Source organism: Globicephala melas, chromosome 4, assembly GCF_963455315.2.
Source record: "Globicephala melas chromosome 4, mGloMel1.2, whole genome shotgun sequence".
NCBI classification, from domain to species: Eukaryota; Metazoa; Chordata; class Mammalia; order Artiodactyla; family Delphinidae; genus Globicephala; species Globicephala melas.
The window spans coordinates 143,002,681-143,026,220 of NC_083317.1; the positions used below are offsets into that span (position 1 = coordinate 143,002,681).

The 23,540-nt window shown below is 44.0% G+C and overlaps 1 protein-coding gene across 3 annotated transcripts; it reads right to left on the reverse strand.

Moving 5' to 3' along the window:
- Positions 1–925: 925 nt before the first annotated feature.
- On the reverse strand, positions 926–23,539 carry NKIRAS1 (NFKB inhibitor interacting Ras like 1). Of its 3 annotated transcripts, none has more exons than XM_030876323.2 (4): positions 23,374–23,539; positions 15,529–15,639; positions 7,901–8,142; positions 926–1,452 (listed from the first exon to the last, which is right to left on the reverse strand). In XM_030876323.2, exons 2-4 carry the CDS (start codon positions 15,620–15,622, stop codon positions 1,210–1,212), a joined length of 579 nt encoding a protein of 192 aa, XP_030732183.1. In that variant the 5' UTR covers positions 15,623–15,639; positions 23,374–23,539; the 3' UTR covers positions 926–1,209. The 3 variants fall into 3 exon arrangements, with proteins under 3 accessions (XP_030732183.1, XP_030732184.1, XP_030732185.1); XM_030876324.2 differs by lacking the exon at positions 23,374–23,539 and adding an exon at positions 23,143–23,297; XM_030876325.3 differs by lacking the exon at positions 23,374–23,539 and adding an exon at positions 15,752–15,871.
- Position 23,540: the final 1 nt, after the last annotated feature.

Genomic DNA, 23,540 nt, shown 5'->3' on the forward strand with positions numbered 1-23,540 from the left:
TGCGGTGCGCGGGCTTCTCACTGCGGTGGCTTCTCTTGTTGCGGAGCACGGGCTCTAGGCGCACGGCCTTCAGTAGTTGTGGCTCATGGGCTTCAGTAGTTGTGGCCCACGGGCTCTAGAGCGCAGGCTCAGTAGCTGTGGCGCACGGGCCTAGTTGCTCCGCGGCATGTGGGATCTTCCCGGCCCAGGGCTTGAACCCGTGTCCCCTGCATTGGCAGGAGGATTCTTAACCACCGCGCCCCCAGGGAAGTCCCACCAAGTGAGTGAGTTTGAATTCACTGAACCGCGCCTTAAAAGTATTCAAGATACTGCTATTTACTAGACGTTTTAACATTTCTTTGCTGGACAGCTTATCTCATACTTTATATTGAAAACTAATAGTGCACTGTTTTCACGGTCAAAACCACTAAGTAGCTTGCTTCCGACTTTACAGTTAGTTAACAGCATTGTCAACTTGCTCAACATAGTCAGCCCCGCTACTCAGATCTTGCCAAAATCTTCAGAGAACCATAGCACAAACTCAGATACCTAACTAACTTGAAGACGACTCCAGAAGGTATGGTATGCCTTGTGGGAAATGGAAGCGTCACTGTCCGTAAGTGTTCAGCAGTTTCCTACAGAAGGAAGCACCAGCTGGAACGTATTTACACCACCTACTCAATTCATGCTAAGCATAATTTGAACAAAGCTAAATCACAGGTTTAGCAAGATCCCTACCAGATAAAATTTAGCTTAACTTAGTACCCAGATTTACTGTTGTGATCCAATTTGGACACACACAAAATGTCCTTTCATAATCCTAGACCTTAGATGATGAGTGAACTTTTCAAAAACAAAATTAACATTTGAGCGGGTAAGTCTGCATAAAGTTACACAGAATGACAGCTTCTGAGACGGGTTAAAGGTGAGGGGAGCTACTCACAGGTACACATGCATACCACCCAAATTTTATTTTATTCTTTTGGCAAATGCAACATAATACAGATAACAAAGGTGCTAATTTTAGGGACAAGTCTGAAACAAGGAGAACGCAAATATATTATTATTTCATGTCAGGGAACAGTAACTGAATCGTAACTGGAAGTGCATTAAATTACTTCCCCAGGGTCTTCCTAAGGACCAAAGGTAGACAGAAATGGCCTGTTTTACATAAGTTCACAGACACCTCGAGGCAGTCACCATTCAAGGGACAGTTGTGCACCCTAGGGTTTAGTTCTCAGAGCTGGAGTTGCCTTTGCTTCTCCTCCCAGGCAGAGGGAAGCTCGGTTTGCTCTGGGGCTGGGAGAGTTTGCGGGCTAGCAGGGTGAAGGGCTCGATCAGGGTCTTGCGGTCTGTGACCGTCACCTCCCACAGATGCACCTTCTCACTCCTGGCCCACCGCTGTGCCACTTCGGCGTCCACTTGTCTCTGCTCAGAAAGGTCAGTTTTGTTTCCTAACACGACAATGGCCACCTGAAAGAAACGGGTAAAAAAGATCACACTTTGCCAGCATCAGTTCCTAGACAAAACGGAGGAAGAAAACTGTCCCATTTAACAAAGTGCTTCATCCAAACTGATCCTCAGGCGTGAGGCTGAAGGGTAAAGGGCATTACCTCACCCCTCCTCGCTTGGTGTATCTCCTTAAAAACGCAGATGCTCTACAGGCTGCTGACTGTGTGACAGCTGAAGTTACTCAACTCCGGATACGGCTGGAAGACAGACTTGGGGAAATCACTATCGAGGGTACAGATAACAGTTTGACTGAGGTGTGTCCACATTTCAGTTTAGCTCTACCTGCTGTCTGGGAAACCTGCGATACGTACTTGAAGATACAACCACGGAACTTGTGGAGCCGTGAGAGGTCTGCAGCCCTGGGGCCTGAGCTCCTTGAGAACGGGAATTGTTCTGTTCGCATCACTCCTAAACGCAGCAAAGCACCTGACACAAGCACTAAATATGTGTTGAACGTAGCACCCAATAGGTACATTTTACCCTAAATGCAAGGCAATCGATCCTTCCCTCGAAGTGGAGCGCTCGCTACCCCCAGGCACTGTTTCAGGCGACCAGAAGGGTGGTCACAGTCCGCGCGAGGGGAGACGAGCGGTGACCTCCAGACGCTGAGAGAGTGCCTGGAAAGGCACCTAAAGCAGGAGGCCGGGGAGGTGGAGGGGGGCTCCTCTGCGCCACGGCCGGGCTCCCGCCTTCGAGACGTGCGCGCGCTCCGATGGGAGGACGGAGCGGCACGGAGCGGCAGGCAGGGCTCTCCTCCGTCTCTCAGCAGGAGCCAGCCCTCCCGTTGCCCCCCACCACCCACCCCGTCTCTGCGGCGAAGGTTCCCTTCTCCTCTGGCCTGGCTGCGTGCTCACCCGGCCGCCCGCAGGGCACAGCGGGGGAGGTGTCCTAGGCTCGGGGCCACCTCCAACGCGGTCCCTTCCTAGAAACCCTCAGGCCGAGGGCTGCTGCTTCTGCCTTGCGCCCCCTGCCCCCTGCTCCCCGGCCCGGCTGTTGCTGCCCATCCCAGCGCTGGCCCGTGGTCACCCCACACGCTACTCCCGTCATACTGGTGGTGATTTCAGCAGCCCTGGGGGTGACCCGATAACCTCATCCCTCAGCTCCTTGACTTCAGAGATCCTAACTGCCCTCCTGACCTCAGCCACTCGCTCCCACGAACCAGGACAACCACTCTCCTCTCTGACCTCGAGTGCGGGAATCCCGCTCCGCCCGCTGCCTTCCTGGTTCATCCCCCGCACCCCTCTGCAGCAATCCCGCAAGCACCGCAGGGGCCCACGAGCCCCAGCGCTACCACCTCTGTCTCGGTCCTGCAACCCCGCTGCTGCCCTCGGCGCTCCCCGCACCGAGCTTCTCCTCGTTCGCTCCCTCGCCATCGTCATCACGCCGTATGCCCCCGCCGCCACCTCGGTTAAGTTGAACTCTTAACTGTACCTTTTGCCGACACCATTTACCGAACGTGGCGGGAGAAAACACAACCCCGCTGGCCGGTCCCGGCTCGTAACCACCGACCTCCAGCGCGCTGCTGTTCTCCAGCAAACACATCACGTTCCCGCCACTTCCCCTGGAAGGACGGCATCTCCTACCTTGGCCCTCCTCCAACCTCCACCGTTCCCTCTGCCTTCCCCGTCTCACCCTCAGCTGATGTCCACACTACGTCAGCAAGAAGACAGGAGCAACTAGAAGGGAACTGTCAGGTGCTTCCACCGCCACGTCTACCAGCCCCACGGTCCTCTAAGCCCATGTCCCCACCCTCTTCAACCTGGACAAGGTGTCACTCCATCGGCTATCCCCTCACCTGCGTCTCTCCGCTGAATCATCCCACTGCGTACAACCATCTCTCTCATCTGAAAAACAAAACCCTCTGATACATCCTTCTCCAGCTCCTCTCTGTTCCCCTTTTAGGGGACAATATATTTACCCTTTGACTCAAAACTCTTTCAAAGAGCTATGTTTGCTGTGCTCAACTCTCTCACATCCAGTCCATCAGACTCTGTCTCACCGTTTCACTAAAACTGTCGTCGTTGAGATGTCCCAAGTTACTAAAGCTGGCCACCTCTCGGCTCTTTTGATCTGCCTTTAGTATCTGACGTAGCTTGGTCACTTCCTACCTTTTAAAGTGCCGACTTTACTTGCCTTCTGGGTCACCCTTATCTCTTGGTGTTCCTCGTACTTCAAAGGCCACTTTGTAGACTCCTTTGCTGCCTTCTCACTTCTCCAGCCGGTAAATGTCAAAGTGCTCTAGAGCGAGAGCATCTGAACTAAACTCTGCTTCTCACCTTGTCCCTCAAGGTGAAAGTCAACAGTGTTTTTTTTTTTTTTTTGGCCGCACAGCATGCGGGATCTTAGTTCCCCAACCAGGGATCAAACATACGCCCCCTATAGTGGAAGTGTGGAGTCTTAACCACTGGACCACCAGGGAAGTCCCAGAGTGATCATTTTAAAACAAAACAAAAGATGAGACTTCCTGAGAGAGTGGCATGGACATACATACACTACCAAATGTAAAATAGATAGCTAATGGGAAGCAGCCACACAGCACAGGGAGATCAGCTCGGTGCTTTGTGACCACCTAGAGGGGTGGGATAGGGAGGGTGGGAGGGAGACGCAAGAGGGAGGGGATATGGGGATATATGTATATGTATAGCTGATTCACTTTGTTATAAAGCAGAAACTAACACCATTGTAAAGCAATTATACTCCAATGCAGGGGGCCTGGGTTCAATCCCTGGTCAGGGAACTAGATCCCACATGCATGCCGCAACTAAGGAGCCCGCCTGCAGCAACTAAGACTTGGTGCAACCAAATAAATATTAAAATAATAATAAAAATAAAAATAAGTCAAAAGAGGTTCAACTTCGTTCACATTAAGGACAAATGAAACTATGAAAATACCATTTCACCCAGAAGAGTCACAAAATCCAAAAATTTAACCACACATTGTTGTCAGGACTGAAGAAACAGGCATTTTCATACCATTCCTACGGACAGTAACTTGTCACTATATTTACCTTTAACTCAAGAACCTAACTTCTGCTGGTTGATCTTTCAACTCTACGTTAAAATGTACAAAATAACAAACGTCTAAGATTCGTCACTGCAGCATAGTTCATGATAGCAAATGACCAGAGAAACCCTAAGTCTCCATCAATCTGAGCCTGGTTAAATAAGTGTGATACATCTACAGCCACACAGTGAATACTAGGCATCAGTTTAAAAAAAAAAAAAAAAAAGGAATCTGAGAACTGCTATGGAAAGGACTCCAAGATATATTACATGAAAAATACAAGGTGTACAACAATATGCTACCTTTGGTACAACAGAGAGAAAAATAAGAAAAAATTACATACATTTCTGTTTGCTTGTATTTACACAGAGAAACTCTGGAAGGACGCCCCCAGACTAGGAAAGGGGTAAAACATTAAAACAGCACGCTTGAGGTACAGGAGATAGACGGTTGAACCCAGGGGTGGGAACAAGTTCACTAGAGTCCTCTCTATAGATCATTTTCATTTTTGAACCATGTGCAACCATTACCCTTTCAATTTTTTAAAACAGACATGAAAACAAGTGCGTGCCACCCAAGCTAGACCCTGCCATCCCTTCGCCTCCCATCCCGAGGCGCCCTCAGCTCTGCCTCCTCCCAGCCCCGCCCGCTCTGGCCTCAATGCTGCTCCTGGCGCAACATGCTCCCGCCCCCGCCCCTGCTCAGCTGGGGCCTCCGCCTGGAGCAGCCTCCTCTAGACATCGGCTTGCGCCCTTCCCTCACACCCTTCAAATCTCTGCTGCAAGTCACCTCACCAGGCCTTCCCATATCACCTACAGAAAGCAGTGCCCTCACTCCCCACTCTGCTTGACTTTTCTTCCTACACTGCATCACTCCTCACAATACATACTTGTTCGTTGTCCCTCTCTCCCCCACCCCCCAGACAGAAGCTTTATGGCAACAGGGACTCTGTTCTATTCTCTACTGTATTCCCTCCGCCTCACCTAGAACAGTGCCAGGCCCATAGCCCAGTAAGCATCTGCTATCAAAACTACAATGAGGTAGCACCTCACACTGGTCAGAATGGCCATCATCAAAAAAAATTTACAAACAATAAGTGCTGGAGAACAGGGAACCCTCCTACACTCTTGGTGGGAATGGAAATTGATACAGCCACTATGGAGAACAGTATGGAGGTTCCTTAAAAAACTACAAATAGAACTACGGTATGATCCCGCAATCTCACTCCTGGGTATATATCCGGAGAAAACTCTAATTCGAAAAAATACATGCACCCCAATGTTCACTGCAGCACTGTGCACAGTAGCCAAAACCTGGAAACGACCTAAATGCCCATCAACAGATGAATGGATAAAGTAGACATGGTACATATACACAATGGAATAGTACTCAGCCGTAAAAAGAAACAAAATAATGCCATCTGCAGCAACATGCATGCAGCTAGAGATTATCGTACTAAGTGAAGTAAGTCAGACAGAGTAAGACAAATACCATATCACTTATATGTGGAATCTAAAGTATGACACAAGTGAATTTATCTATGAAACAGAAACAGACTCACATAGAGAACAGACTGGTGGTTGCCAAGGGGGAGGGGGTGGGGGAGGGATGGAGTGGGAGTTTGGGGTTAGCAGATGCGAACTATTATATACAGGATGGATAAACAACAAGGTCCTACTGTAGAGCACAGGGAACTATATTCAATATCCTGTGATAAACCAAAATGGAAAAGAATTTTTAAAAGTATATGCATGTATAACTGAATCATTTTGCTGTATGGCAGTAATTGACACAACATTGTAAATCAACTCTACTTCAATAAAAAAATTTAAAAATAAGCATTTGCTGAATGAATGTACTTCTTAAATCCCCATAATAACCATATGAGAAAGGTACTATTATTTTCCTTATTTTATAGATAAAGAAACTAAGGCAGAAAAGTTGAGAAGCAGAGCTAAGATTCAAGTATCAAGTACATGAGTTCACTGAACTATACTTCTAACTTTAGGGGGGCAGGGAGGGAAATCTGGGGGATTCTCCCCCAAATAATAACAGCACTTATCTGTCTCAGTGAGAAAGATGGGAAACAGGTAGAGAGGAGTCTTCATTACTTACCTTTTTATATCTTTTGAAGACTGAACCTTGTGAATGTTGTTATCTATTCACAAAGTAAGTTAGTATTCAAAATAATAAAAATAATTAAAATATCAACAACCCAGAGGTCCTTGAACAGGTGAGTGGTTAAATAAACTGCGGTACATACACACCATGGAAAACCACCCAGCAAGAAAAAGGAATGAACGACTCATACACGCAATTACCTGGCTGACTCTCCAGAGAATTACGCTGAGTGAAAAAGGCCGATACCAAAAGGTTACAAACTGCGATTCCATTTACGTTAACACTCTTGAAATGACAAGGTTACAGAAATGGAGAACAGATAACGGTTAAGGAGGGAGAGGGGATGGGAGGGGAATGCGTGAGGCCGTAAAAGGTCCCATGAGGGGTCCCTGCAGTGCTGGAAAGGTTCCCTCACTGTATAAACGTCAGTACCTCGGCTGTGTTATTTTACTATAGTTTTGCACAGTGTTATTAGCATTGGGGGAAACTGAGTTAGGGATCTCTATTATTTCTTAAAATTGCATGTGAATCTACAATTACCTCAAAATTAAAAGTATGACATAAAAAATACATAAAAATTAGGTTAAGTAAAAATTAGGTTAAGAACACCTAGCCAGTGCTGTTAATTGGGTTCATGACACGGTTCCCTAAACCCTGAGGAGTCAGCCATGCCAAGACCCAGAGAAAGACCTGCGATGAGAGAGTTCCAGGCAGGGGAACGAGCCACTGAGAAGGACTTCACAGGGGGACAAAATTATCATGCTGGAAAAGCAGAAAGTTGACCACTGGAGTACAGTGACAGAGGAACAGAATGCTAAGGGTGAAAGGACAGCCATGGGCCAGATCATCTAAAACTTTACAGACCATAGTAAGAATCTTATTTTCAAATGTTAAGTGGATAGAAGCCACTAATTATTTATTAGTTTTTTACATTTTTCTTTTTTTTTTTTTTTTTAAGGCTAAGGACAATCGTATTTCTCCAAGAAGACAATAAAAAGCTCTAGGAAACAATGATCCCAAATAACGTGAAATGAACTATGTAGTATTTGCAATATGGAGTCATTGAAATTCAAGTTGTACATGGGAAGAAGCAAAGGCAGAAAGTCAGATGCTGGTCCTGGTTGAACTCAGTCCTGTATTTCCTGGGCTAGGGAAAAAATCATGAAGATTACAGATACTGTGAATACAATTTAATGCTTTTAAAATATTTTAATTGCCCAAAAGCCCATGCTACAATTTCAATGTTATAATTCATAGCTGGCATTTTTTAACATACTCACTTACCTCTTTTTTGTCTTTGAACTTATCAATTTCTTTCTTCAGAAGCTCCACTCTTTGAAAGGATTCAAGGTTATTCACACTGTACACAAGAACAAAGCCATCAGCAAATGAAAAATAATGCTTTGGCAGCTCCACGCCTTCCTGTAGGCCTCTGGTGTCGTAAAGATGTAACTGTTCCTTGACTCCCCGATCCGTTTCCACTGAAGCCATATACACATCTTCCATTGTTTCACAGTCCTCCATTCCTGGGGTTAAAAAGGAATTACTTTTACATATACAAATATCGAATTATTATGTTATTCACCTGAAACTAATACAATGTTATGTCAATTATGCCTCAATTAAAAAAAAAAGCTGTTACTCTTTCTGGATAACTCAATACCAATTGTTGAGTACTTTCTCGTCCTTTAGAAGGTGGCCTTCTAGGTTCCTTATTTACTACACATAAGAATCATATTTCCATTTACTAGCTTCTTTAAAATGAAAGGTAATTGTTACAGTAAATGAACAAAGTGCTTTTTAAGATTATTTCTTCCATACAGACATAAAAAAATAAAAATATGGCAGTGAGATTTACTATTACTTATTTTTCAGAAGTAACTTACAAGAGTCAAAGAACTTACTATCTCAATTGGAGAATTAAGGGCTGGTTTTTAAAGTACCTTCAACAACTAAGTGGCCCCATTTTCTTTTTTTTTTTTTTTTTTTGCGGTATGTGGGCCTCTCACTGTTGTGGCCTCTCCCGTTGTGGAGCACAGGCTCCGGACGCGCAGGCTCAGCGGCCATGGCTCACGGGCCCAGCCGCTCCACGGCATGTGGGATCTTCCCGGACCGGGGCACGAACCCATGTCCCCTGCATCGGCAGGCGGACTCTCAACCATTGCGCCACCAGGGAAGCCCCCCATTTTCTTTTTCCTCAGCGCCAAGGACAGGACCTGGGTTTGATTTTTCTCTGTACAATTTCCACTGTTTCCAGGATCTGTTTCAAGGACTCAGAAAAGTACATGTCCAGTCTGGGTCTAGGCACCAGGCCTTAATTCCCAAGTACCTCCTGTGCACTTTTGTGTGAATGTCCTCCAAGTCCTTCAAACTAACAGGACTTGTTATCTTTCCTGCCCCACCTGTCCCTCCTCCTTGCTTTTGTCCCTTGATCACCATCCACCTGGTCAGTCTTCAGCGTTCTCTTTGAACAAGGAAAGTATGGGTGAATGTGGTCCTAAATCAGCCACTCTACACCTGAGACATCTGCTCGATCCACTGCCTGCTTCCACTCCCCCTGGCTTGCTCCCTTCACCTGAATGACTGCAACAGTTCAGGAAACACCTGGTCAACACCTCATCCTTTCCAGGCTCTGCTGAAACGTCAGCTCTGTAGATTTTCTTCAGATTATCCACTTCCCTCCATCCTGCTCTTACTGTGCCTTGTACAGGTAATACCACTTCACCCTAAACTCGTTTCGTATCTGTCCCCTCCGGAGCTGCAGTGGAAACTCCTCGAGAGCCAGGACTGTGGCAATCTCTCTTCGGAGCTCTGAGGACTAACGAATTGACTTACATACATAGAAAGTCCTTAGTAAACGTCTGAATGAATGAATGAATGCGTGAGCTCATAACTGGAGCCCCAATTTCATTCCCCTGCTCGCCTGAATGATGAGCCCTGTAAAATCCATTCGACTTTGCTCCATTTCTGTGGGTTTTGTCTCTTCAACTCACCTAGAACTTCCTCAAGAGAAACAACACTTCTGTGTACACAGCAAGTATGCAACAACCATTTGTGGATGAGGGGATTAAGGTGAGAAGATGAACACTTTGAATGTTAATGACTAGTGCAAGAGGTAGTCTATGGAGACATAAACTTATTGGGCTTCGATTACAAAAAATTTAAAAGCAAAAACTACCAAGACTTTTGTCATGGTGGATGTTCTGTCCACCAAAAGCCAGGCTGGTTCCCTTCCTTCTCCCATTAAGCTTAGACCTTTTGAGATTTTCTCACCCTATACATCAAGTGAAGCTACGACTCTGCATCTCCTCTGCCACTCCACGCCACCTCTGTCCTAGCAGGAGACTAAGGCTGCACTTCTAGAAAGGGTAAAACAGGCTGCTGAGATGTGGGACAGAGGGTATGAGTCCGCAGTGAAAACAAGGGGCAACTCAGTGACGTGCCCCCTCTGCTCCCAAAACTTCGGCGGCCAACTCTTTATCCTCTAGGCGGAGGGATCTGGGGAATCTGGCCAGTGAAAACAGAGAAACCCTAAATATGCTAACCTCTGAGGTAAACCAACAAATGCCCCACCCAGGTCACCTTATAATGAAGCAAGGTCATGAACCCTATCCACATGCTTAGAGCTTTAAATTAGCTTTTCAGTTCTCCATTCTTAATTACAAGCAGACAACCAAGGATTACCAGATACCTGAGAAAGAGACCAAAATTCAGGAAAGAGCACCTGAAAAGAAAAAGACTGTGCAAAGAAAAGAAAACAGACAAAAAAACTACCAAATATTATACTCAAAGAGATAAGATAGTGCATCCATGAAATAACAGGATACTAAGAAATGAAAACTCAGTAGAAGGGCTGAAAAATAAAGATGGGGAAAATTCCCACAGAGTGGAACAAAATGCTGAGAAATTTCAAACAGAAGAGAAATTTTAAAAATCAGAGGACGAGTCCAGAAGATCCAGCATCCAAAAAGAGAGCTCCAGAAAGAGAGAACACAGAAGAGAAATAATTCAGAGCGGAAGAACACACATTTCCATATTGAAAGGGAGTTCCAGAAAGAGAGAACACAGAAGAGAAATAATTCAGAGCTGAAGAACACACATCTCCATATTGAAAGGGCCCACCAGGTGCCCAGCACCGTGGATGAACACAGACTGATCCTATGATACACCACTGCGAATTTCAGAGCACTGGGGAGAGAGCCTACGAAAGCGTCCACATCCGAAGCAACAAGAATCACGATGGCTTCTGGCCTCTCAGAAGCACTGGAAGAAGATATTAGAATCTGGTAAACTGAAGATACACATGGTCTATGAGCCTGCGATTTCATTCCTAGGTATATCCCCCCAGACCTTGTCCAAATCATAGCTGGGATACGTGTATAAGACTCTTCACAGCAGCACTATTTCTAATAGCCCCAAACTGGAAACAACGCAAATGTTCATCAAGATACAAGAGGTAAATAGGGACTTCCATGGCGGTCCAGTGGATAAGACGCCACACTCCCAATGCAGGTGACACGGGTTTGATCCCTGGTCAGGGAACCAAGATCCCACATGCCACATGCCACACGGGGCGGGGGAAAAAAAAAAAAAAAGATACAAGAGGTAAATAAATGGAGGTATACTGAGACAATATACCTATCGTGAAAATTACACCACACCTACTTAAAACAATATGGATGAGTCTTACAAATATAATGTTGAGTGAAAAAAAACAAACACTGAAAAATTTATACGGTATGATTCCGTTGATGTCAAGTCAGTAAGAGGCAAAAATAAACGATGTCATCCAGTGATACATACACAGGTGGCAAAACAATAAGGAAAAGAAGGGATTAACCAAAAGGCAAGGGAAGGGCTGAGTTCTGATTGACGAGAGGAACACGGGGAGCTGACGAGAGTACCTGCGGTCTTCTACCTTTTGACCTGTGCGGAGGTTATGCAAAGGTTTTGTAATTATTCATTAAACCACATGCGTGTTTTATGCACTTTTCTATATGTATGATGCATTTTATAATAAAAGAAGGAGAAAAGATGATAATGGACCAATGCTTTCAAAATTTTGGAAGGAACTTATTCTCCATCTAGAATCCTATACCCATCAAAATTATAACTCAACTGTGAATGAAAGTAAAGACATTTTCAAACACGTGAAGCCTCAGAATACGTATCATGCACATTTTCTCAGGAAACTCTTTGAGGGAGGCCCGCCGTCAAAATTAGCATGTAATCATAGAAAGAGGAAGACACCAGATTCGGAAAACAAAACCTCACACGAGAGTAAAGGGAAGCATAGGGACAACAGTAAATACCTTTATTTAGAAGCCCCAGGATTACTACTGCGCACCAGGCATAGAGGGCATTCTGAGGGCTGTCATCACCCGATGCCTCATCCCATTGGGCAACCTTTTCAACCCCCAAAAGAGCACTGCAAGATGTGCTCCACCAAAAGAAGGGCGTAAACAGAAGGTGACAGGAGATCTAGGAAACAGGAAATCAAACCCAGGAAGAAAGAAAAAGTAAAAGGAAGTTCTATGTTGTACAATAGGCCCAGATAAGAGAACGCTAGCTCCTGGAAAAATATCCCCCCAAAAAAGGGCGGGGTGGATTACTGATATGATTGACCTCATGGAGAACTGAGAACCATCTGGACATGTGGAAGAATCAGCAAAAGGTATGAACAAAACTAAACAAGTGATAGAGCAAATATTAGCCTCCATAAGAAGAAAAAGAAAGAAAAGAAACAATCATAGTACATAATACTGCTCAGCTGAGAATATTTACATGTGCCAGCAGTTGTCAAAGTGTGGTCTACAGAGATCCCTTGAGGTCTCCTTTCAGGGAACCCATATGGGCAAAACTATTTTCATAATAATATAAGACATTTGTCTTTTTCACTGTGTTGACATTTGCGCTGATGATATAAAAGTAATGATGGGTAAAACTGCTGGTGCCAGGACTTCCCTGGTGGCACAGTGGTTAAGAATCCGTCTGCCAATGCAGGGGACACGGGTTCGAGCCCTCGTCTGGGAAGATCCCACATGCCGTGGAGCGACTAAGCCCGTGTGCCACAACTACTAAGCCTGTGCTGTAGAGCTCACGTGCCACAACTACCGAGCCCACGTGCCACAACTACTGAAGCCCGTGCTCCGCAACAAGAGAAGCCACTGCAATGAGAAGCCCGTGGGAAGAAGTGTAGCCCCTGCTCGCCGCAACTAGAGAAAGCCTGCACGAAGCAACGAAGACCCAACGCAGCCAAAAATAAAATTAATTAATTAATTGAAAAAAAATTCTCTAAAAAAAACCTGCTGAGGCCTTAGTACAAATCAAGGCAGTGGCACCAACTGTATTAGAGGTTGAATTCCTCAACACCTCATACTTGCAGTTTCAAAAGAAAAAGCCAGTTTCACTTAAGAATGTCCTTGATGAAGCAGGAAAAATTACCAAATTTATTAAATCCTAATCTATGAGTATGTATCTTTACATCTCTTTAATATTCTATGTGATTAATGAGAAGTATACATGAAGTATTTCTGCTTAATGAATAATGGTAACTGACTGGAGGAAAAGCTCTTGCGTTTGAGTTTCAAGCTGAAATAGCTTTTTTTTTTTTTTTTTGGCTGTGTTGGGTCTTCCCTGCTGCACACAGGCTTTCTCTAGTTGCGGTGTGCGGGCTTCTCATCGCAGTGGCTTCTCTTGTTGCGGAGCACGGGCTCTAGGCGTGGGCTTCAGTAGTTGAAGTGCGTGGGCTCAGTAGTTGTGGCTCGCGGGCTCTAGAGCGCAGGTTCAGTTGTCACGGCACATGAGCTTAGTTGCTCCGCGGCATGTGGGATCCTCCCGGACCAGGGATCGAACGAGTGTCCCCTGTATTGGCATGAGGATTCTTAACCAACGCACCACCAGAGAAGTCCCACTTCTTTTTTTTTTTTAAAGAAGGAATAACAGAAAAAAACCATGGTTATTCAGGGTATCTGACAGACATTTTCTCAAAGATGAATAACGAGAGCCTATCATTTCAAGGAAAATAACTGATAGTATCTGTTGTTAATGATAATATTTGAGCTTTCAAGCAAAAATGAGAATTGTATCCATCAGCAGAAACTTGATAGCTTCCCAATACTGATGAGACTGGTGATGATATTAATAAATGGTATTTGGAAGATCTGCTTACCTCAGTTAACCAGTATTTTCCAAATGACCAATTCATAAATGTTAAGAAACCATGCATGGGTAAAAAACCCATTTGAAGTGCAAGATAAATCAATGAGATTTTAATGTAATAGAACAGGAGAAGTTCACTGATGTGGCTTCAGACTCCACACTGCAATAACCTTTGAATAACCATCACTGATTGAGTTTTAGTGAAATACCAAAGAAGAAAGTCCACAATTATCTGCAAAGCTATTAAAATATTCCTACCTTTTTCAACCACATATTTGTGTGAGGCCATATTTTCTTCACATATTTCAACTAAAAAAACATATAACAGCAGATTGAATGCAAAGGCAAGCAGATACGATAACCCAGCTGCCTTCTATCAAGCTGGACATTCGATTTTCAAAAACGTAAATCAGGGCTTCCCTGGTGGCGCAGTGATTGAGAGTCCGCCTGCCGATGCAGGGGACACGGGTTCGTGCCCCGGTCCGGGAAGATCCCACATGCCGCGGAGGGGCTGGGCCCGTGAGCCATGGCCGCTGAGCCTGCGCATCCGGAGCCTGTGCTCCGCAACGGGAGAGGCCACAACAGTGAGAGGCCCGCGTACCGCAAAAAAAAAAAAACAAAAAAAACGTAAATCAACACTCATCTTCTCACTAAATTTTTTTGAAAATATAACTATTTTTCATTAAAATGTGTTACCTTAGCATATAATAAGTTTATTGTTATTATTTTACGTGATAAGTTTTTTTTTAATTTCCTCAGGTTTAATCTCTAATACAATAAAAATATCCTAAGACACAGCCTACAGAAACAAAATCTGTTGGGGTTTGAAGAGGGGAAAGGGATTCTTTTTTTCCCCCTTTGGGCATAATTTACTTTTTCACTGGCATAAATTAGAATCTGAAGGTGAAAAATTCAGAACCAACAGTGCAGCACTGTGATAGGTTTTCAGACCTTCTGGCACAGGCATCGTTATTAATAAAAACCAAATATGGATTTAACCGAAGTTGTTAAATATTATTCTGGGAAGGTGGAAGAGGATCAGAGTTCATCAAAATGGTTAATAAAAGACAGAAATGTGCTTGAAGCCACCTGCCAGCGATAAATACTTCAAAGATCTATGATTCTACGTATATCTCTAAGATAAGCCTTGTTTCATTCTAACGTGTTATGTCTGTCCTTCCTTACCGAACTGTGACCTTAAAGCCAGAGATGCTTCTCCACCTCTAAATCCTCACAGCCTGTATCAGAGAGCAAGTACTGAACAATTATTTAACTCAATGAATGAATAAATGAATGAGATAATCCGATTCACAAAATTAGGTCATATTGCAGCAAACAGCTGTCTCTTCCATTCTTAAAACCTATACAGCAGTACTGGAAAGTCATGTTTGAAATGAGAATGAGAGATCATTCAATGTATTCTGAAGTCAGTGAGTCTGTGATTCCAAGACCACTCTTCATCATGTAAACACACTGGAAACCACATAGAGACAACATTTTTCTTACCTGTTATAACTCTTGTTCTAACAGAGTTAAGTGCAAGCACTCTGGAATTTCAACAACATAAAGATGTTTTTTTCCTTGCCCCTACTTTCCCCCCCTCATCTCTGTCGATTTCTATGACACTTTTGGTCCCTCTCGATGACACCTCACTTTTGTGCACCACCGCCCATCTTTAAGTTAGCATGACCAACAAAGGACCCTGACCAGTTCCCAGAACCTGCAGGGAAACTAGGGAAAAATAATCTTACCAATAGTATGATTCCCATAAAGAAGCTGCTCCAAAATTGCCGTTTTCCCGACAGATAACAAGCCACAAACCACAACCTTACAGCCCTTTCCCATCTTCCCTTAGGATATCACTGTGAAGAAAAGAGAAGATCTTTAAAACTGTGTACTGTTAAAAAAAAAAGAAAAAAATCAACCTTTCCTTTTTCTTTCTTTCTGTGTTTAAATTTAATTAGTAATACATACACAGGGGGAAACTGCAAGTATAAAAAGAAATGTAGAATACGGTACATCGTTCCAAACCCCATTCCTGGTTCCCGTCCTCCCTTAATCAGTGTTACTAGTTTCCTATATATCTCTGCAGAGGTGACCTAGAGAAACATAAGAATACATGTATAGATATATGTTTGTTTTCAAACAGCATAAACACATCTTATACAAAGACTAGTCCAATACTAATTAAGCCTATAGGAATCCGAACCGAATCCTAGATGAAGCAATCCTTGAAAGACTGCCTGCTCGTCAATGTTTACCTGGAAAAATAAGCATTTACGTAAAAGTTTAAGGAGGCATGAAGATAAAAATTTGGACAGAGAGTAGACATCATTTTTTAAAGAAGTATTAACACCATCAATGCAAACGTCAGTCTTTTCTCAAGAGAGTGAGAAACTGGATTTGGGGCTGTCTTAGTCGTACTTCTTTTTGCGTCACAGTTCTTCATGCTAGAAAAATTGCTCAGGCACTTTAAACTGAAAGAAAGGAAAACTCATTTCTCCTCGCTTCCTCACATACGCATGGAAGAGCAAGACTGGGTAACACTTTCTTGAATTTTCCTCAAAGTTTTTATTTTCCAGAAGGCAAGGTACCAGCAGACAAGACAGAAAGGGAAAGGGGGCTCATTAAATACAACAGAAAAACTTGGGAAGAGAAGTTAAAGTTCCACATTGTCTTTTGCCTCCTTTCCTCCAGTTCTCTTACCTAGAAGTGTGAACATGCAATAGCTCTGACGAAAAAGCACGCCACAACGCCTTCAAGTCAGAAAACAACAAGAAAGTCCAAATGAGCATTCAAATAAAAGGGACGGTGGGCGTCTTTCTGTATGTGTGTGCGCACGTGTGTCACATATCACTATTTTTTTTTATCAACACCTAAAACATTAACAAATGAACTTCCTGTAAGTCTTCTCTACTCTGTTTTCCCAAAATCTGTAAATTTTTTTGATCGAGGTATAGCTGATTTCCAGTGTTATGTTAGTTTCAGGTGTACAACAGAGTCAAAAATTTTATAGATTATACTCCATGTATAGTTATTATAAAATATTGGCTATCTTCTCTGTGCTGTACAATATATCCTTGTAGCTTATTTATTTTATGCATAGGAGTATAATCCCCTACCCCTACTTGCCCCTCCCCTCTCTCCCCCCACTGGTAACCACTAGTTTGTTCTATCTCTGAGTCTGTTTCTTTTTTGTTATATCCACTAGTTTGTTGTATTTTTTTAAATTCCACATATAAATGATAACATACAATATTTGTCTTTTCTCTGACTTATTTCAATATGCGTAATACCCTCCAGGTCCATCTACGTTGTTGCAAATAGCAAAATTTCATTCTTTTTTATGGCTGAGTAATATTCCATTGTATATATTGATATCTTCTTTAACCATTCCTCTGTTGATGGACACTTAGGTTGCTTCCAGATCTTGGCTGCTGTAAATAGTGCTGCAACAAACATTGGGATGTAGGTATCTTTTCAAATTTGCATGTTTGTTTTCTTCGGATATATACCCAGGAGTGGAAATGCTCAATCATATGGTAGCTCTATGTTTAGGTTTCTGAAGAACCTCCATATTGTTTTCCACAGTGGCTGCACCAGTTTACATTGCCACCAACAGTGCAAGGGGGTCCCCTTTCCTCCACATCCTTGCCTACGTTTGTTATTTGTAGACTTTTGGATGATAGCCACTCTAACAGGTGTGAGGTGATATCTCATTGTGGTTTTGATTTGCATTTCTCTAATGACGAACGACGTTGAGCATCTTTTCATGTGCCTGTTGGCCATCAGTGTGTCTTCTTTGAAAAAGTGTCTATTTAGGTCCGCGGCCCATTTTTAAATTGGGGTCTTTTTTATATTGAATTGTATGAGTTGTATTTTGGATATTAAGCCCTTAGCAGTCATACCGTGTGCAAATATTTTCTCCCATTCAGTAGGTTGTCTTCAGTTTGTTGATGGTTTTCTCTGCTGTGCAAAAGCTTTTAAGTTTAATTAGGTGCCATTTGTTTATTTTTGCTTTTGTTTCCTTTGCCTTAGGAAACAGATTCAAAAAAGTATTTCTAAGATTTATGTCGAAGAGTGTTCTGCCTATGTTTTCTTCAGGGAGTTTTATGTTTTTTGATCTTACCTTTAGGTCTTTAATCCATTTTGAGTTTATTTTTGTGTATAGTGTTAGGGAGGGTTCTAATTTCATTCTTTTCCATGTAGCTGTCCAGTTTTCCCAGCACCAACTTACTGAAGAGGCTGTCTTTTCTCCATTGTATATCCTTGACTCCTTTGTCGTAGATCAGTTGTCAAAGTCCATAATTTCTTATGACCCAGATCAGCCATGACACTTATCTCCTGACATGAAAAAAATTTTTTTTTTTTTTTGGCTGTGTTGGGTCTTTGTTGCTGTGCATGGGCTTTCTCCAGTTGCAGCCAGTGGGGCTGCCCTTCATTGTGGTGCGTGGGCTTCTCATTGCAGCGGCTTCTCTTGTTGCGGAGCACAGGCTCTATCTGTGCGAGCTTCCGTAGTTGCGGCATGGGGGCTCAGTAGTTGTGGTGCGCAGGCTCTAGAGTGCAGGCTCAGTAGTTGTGGCATACGGGCTTAGTTGCTCCGCGGCATGTGGGATCTTCCCGGACCAGGGCTCAAACCCGTGTCCCCTGCACTGGCAGGTGGATTCTTAACCACTGCGCCACCAGGGAAGTCCCAAAGTGGATTTATTTAGCGAGAAACATGCTCCACAGACAATGTGGGCCATCTCAGAAGGCGAGAGCGGCCTTCGGACAAACACACTACACAGACAGGATGTGGGTCATCTCAGAAGGTGAGAAAGGCCCAAAGGGCTTTTAATAATATTAAAATTTAAAGGAAGTTGCCACCTAACTACGTGAGAAGAGGATAAGAAAGTGATGGTGGCACGCAGAACAATTCTGTTGTCAGAAAAGGTTGCCGTTGGAATCTAAATTCTGATTTTTCTATTGTTATTTTCTATTGTTATTTCCCTTCCTCTGAAATAATATTAGGATCAGCAGATAAAGTCTGTTAAAAATATGCACTATTTTGTATCTGTGTTTGTATAAGATAAATTGGGGGATTTGTTTCAGTATTTCAGAGAAGACTTCAAGGGCAAACAGTAAAAGCAACTGAAAAGAGGTAACTCAAACACTAGGTAACGATTTTAAGGTTTTTTAGGATGGTGAGAGAAGGAAAGAAATAAAACAGATTTTGGTAAATACTTTATACCATCAAAAAGGAAACAAAGATGAGAGGGTAAGTGTGATTAATCAAAGCACACCTGAAGCATTCTAGCTTCCTAGTTGTCTTCAAGTGGGAAACAATACTACTACATAAACCTGAAGATTAGGACTTCCCTGGTGGTGCAGTGGTTAAGAATCCGCCTGCCAATGCAGGGGACACAGGTTCGAGTCCTGGTCCGGGAAGATGCCACATGCCACAGGGCAACTAAGCCCGTGCACCACAACTGCTGAGCCCACGCACCACAACTACCAAAGCCCGTGTGCCTAGAGCTCATGCTCCGCAACGAGAAGCCACAGTAATGAGAAGCCCACGCACTGCAATGAAGAGTAGCCCCTGCTCTCGCCGCAACTAGAGTAAAAACTGAAGATTAGTGACCTGCTTTACCATCAATTAAAAAATATGAATTCTTGGGACTTCCCTGGAAGTCCAGTGGGTAAGACTTCACCTTATAATGCAGGGGATGAGGGTTCAATCCCTGATCAGGGAGCTAAGATCCCACATGCCTCTCAGCCAAAACACCAATATTGTAACAAATTCAATAAAGACTTTAAAAATGGTCCACATCAAAAAATCTTTAAGAAAAAGAATTCTTGAGGTATAAACTACTGTGTATAAAATAAATAAGCTACAAGGCTACATTGTATAGCAGGCCTCTCACTGCTGTGGCCTCTCCCATTGCGGAGCACAGGCTCCGGATGCGCAGGCTCAGCGGCCATGGCTCACGGGCCCAGCCGTTTCACAGCATGTGGGATCCTCCCGGACCGGGGCACGAACCCGTGTCCCCTGCATCGGCAGGCGGACTCTCAACCACTGCACCACCAGGGAAGCCCCATAAAATTAATTTTTTCAAAGTATGTGTTCTGTAAAAAAAATTAATATCTAATGTAAGATTTTGCATGAATAACATTAAATACACATACAAAAACACTTTATTTTCCATATAGGATCATGATGGCAGGGACTCACGTTACATATAAGAAAGTTGTTCTCACACATATATATTTAATATGTACAAAATAAAACCTACTAAAAGGTTAGTTCTATAAGCATTATAATATTTCATAATTCCCAAACACAATAAATAGGCACCATTCCCTTCCAAATATAAAGGGAGGTCATCTGCGGCACCCTGAAAGGGCAGGGAATCACATGAATAGATCCTGGGGGTGGCCACGCCTCCTACTAAACCCAGGTTTCCAGAGTTTGAAAGGCCCCAGAGTAGATGGATGACCTTTAAGGTCACTTCTAATACTGTAACGCTATGAGAGCGGAAACCACTTACCCGGAAACTGCATTAACACGAGGTTAATACAAAAAGCGGTAGCTACAGCTACCTGTATAGTCCCTACCCTAAGAAACTGCTGGACAATACAATTCAATCTGTGACCTATTAATCCCTGACAGTCTGATGTAAATGACTAAGAGTGTGTGCTTAACAGGCAAAATCCAATGCAGTCTAAATACATATTGCTTTGCTTTCCAGGCTAATCAATAATGTGTCTAGAGAATAAAAATTGATCTGATCCATTCTGCTGAAAACACTGAGCTTGGTCAGTATTCTCTTTGAAAAGCCATCAGAAAGAGCTACCCAGAATTGTCAGTACTTCTGTTCTTCCTCTGTTCTTCTAAGGAAATCATTCTAGTTTTAAAGTAAAACACAATTTTTTAATGCAAGCTGAAAAATATTATCACCACAACACTGTTAACGTCATAAAGAGATGTTATAGATCTTATTATGCAAGCATTACAGGAAGAAAACCTCTACACTCCGTATTTGTTTATGTAAACATCATGGATTGTGTGCAATACTTTCACTTAGCCATAGATGAATACACTTTACATACATAAACACATATTAAACGAGTTTTGCAAACAATACTGCCCAAAATGAAATACTATAAACAGATTCCAGTAACCATTCTTTTACTCATTCACTAAATATTTACTGAGAGATTATCCTAATGCCAGGCATTAGGGACAAACTAGGAGGCAAAATCAGAAATGATCCCTGCCCTCAGGAATCTCAAGATCAATTGAAAATACCAATCCAAATCTTGCAAAATTGCTAATTGAGAAACTGCAAACTGCAAATCAACAAACGAAACTGCAAAACCTAATTAAGAAATAGCAGTGATTAATCACACTGCCAGCATCTTCTTTCCAAATGATTATTCCACCTTTGTAGTCAATCGTTCTTGACTAATTTTCCTCATAACCCACATCTGATCCATCAATAAACCCTCTACCTTTCAAACACATCCAAGGCTGGACCGCCTAGCACCTCCATCACTCATGAAGTAGTCCAAGGCACTATAGTCTCTCATCTGATCTCTCAAAGATGTCCACATCATAATCCCCCAAATCCATAAGTATTCTACTTTACATGGTAAAAAAAAAAAGACTTTGTGGTTGTGACTAAATGAAGAACCTGGAGATGGGGAGATTATCCTGGATTATCTGAGTGGACTCAATGTAATCACAGTGTCTTTATAAGGCGGAGACAAGAGTGGCAGAAGTGAGAGAGAGAGAGATTTGAAGATGCTATAATGCTGGCTTTGAAGATGAAGAGGCCAGAAACCAAGGGATGCAGGTGGCCTCCAGAAGCTGGAAAAGTTAAGGAAATGGAGTCTCCCCTAGCACCCCTAAAAGGAACACAGCTCGACTGACAACTCGATATTAGCCTAGTGAGATTTCTGACCTACAGACCTATAAGACGATAAACGTGTACTCTTTATTCTTTTATTGTTTAATTTTTTGGCCGTGCCACATGGCATGTGGGATCCTAGTTCCCCAACCAGAGATCGAACCCATGCCCCCTGCATTTGAGGTGCAGAGTCCTAACCACTGGACTGCCAGGGAAGTCCCTCTGTACTCTTTTAAGCCAGTAAATTTGCTGTAATTTGTTATAACAGCAACAGGAAAATGAATACAACCTCCTAACCGTCCACACTTTTTCCCTTCTTCCTTTTAGCCTCAAATAATCCTTTTTCTTTTTTTCCTTTGGCCACGCTGCGCAGGCTTGCGGGATCTTAGTTCCCCAACCAGGGATCGAACCCAGGCCAAGGCAGAGAAAGCTGAGTCCTAACCACTGGACCACCAGGGAATTCCCCAAGTGATCCTTTTAAAATGTAGGTCACATGAAGTCACCCTTCTGCTCAACATTGTCCCATGGTTTCCAATCTCAGAAAGTTTGAAAACCCAAAGTCCGTAAGAACATTCGTCTCTTTGATGTCACGGGCCAGTTTCCCCTCTGCCTCCTTGCTGGTCCTGTATTAACACAGGCACGCTCCAGCCCTGGCGCTCTTCTCCCTGACTGAAATCAGTCCCCACACCTCCAAGGTCTTTTCTCAAATGCCACTTCTCAACACTTACCTGAATATTCCACCCAAAATTTCCACCCCTGCCCCAACACGCCCTACCCGTCCCCTCCCCTTAATATTTGTCCTTAACACTTATCACAGAGCATAATATACATGTTATGTCTATTGTCCTTTTCCAAGAAGCTCGAATTGCTGCGACGACCACTGCTACCATCCCAGCAGCTGGGCACATATGAGGCCCTTCAGAAATATCTGTTGAATGAATCAATGCACCTGTGAGGGCTTTTACAACGGAAAAGCTGCAATTAAAAAAACAACAACAAAGGATATTAGGAAATGGGGTAAAAAAAAATAACCAAACCCGCTAATTTACAAGATAAGAGTCTCTTAAACCTTCGCCACATTTAAACTTAGAATTCGTAAGAGAATTAAACCACATGACTTTTCTAAAATGAAAATATTCTGGAGATGCAAAAAAGCTAGTAAATAAACTGTCAATAAAGAACGCAACAAAAAACGCCTGCATTTTCTCGGTTTTTTTCCCCAAAACACTCGTACCTGACGACCAGATTTGGGCATATAAATATTTCGCCTTCCTAAAAAGACCGTGGTTCTTACGTAGCAAATGTGGGACCAGATCTGCAAGCAGGAAAGGCACGGACCTGGGAAGGCGAGGACCCGCCTGCAACACCCCCTCCCATCCCCCCCATCCTTTTGGTGCAAAATCCCTCGGAGCGGGGCCTGCAGCCCCAATTGCTGCGGGGGGGACAGACGCGGCTCCCACCGCCAAGCCCCCGTACCTCGAGTGCCCCACCTGCCGGCTGGGGCAGCGCCGCCGGAGCCCCCAGTTTCTGCGCGCGTCCGGGGAAAGCGGGGAGCCCACAGCGGCCCCCACCCCAGGTGAGGCGCCCGCAGCGCAAAGCGGCCCCGCCGGACGCCCCCGACAGACCCGCAGGCCCAGAGGGGAGCGGCGCGCGGGCTGCACAGCAGCACCGCGGGCTGCGGCCCCGGGAGCCCCGCCCCCAACTTGCCTCCTCGCGGCGGCGGGATGTCGGGACGCTCTCCAGCCCAGGCCTTGCCGCGGACGGTCGCCGCCGGCTCGCCTCTGCCTCTCAGGCTCGAATCCCGGGGAGCGGGGCACAGGACCCGGGAGCAGGTTGCGCCGGCCTAACCCCGCCCAGCGGGCTCTCTGCTGGAA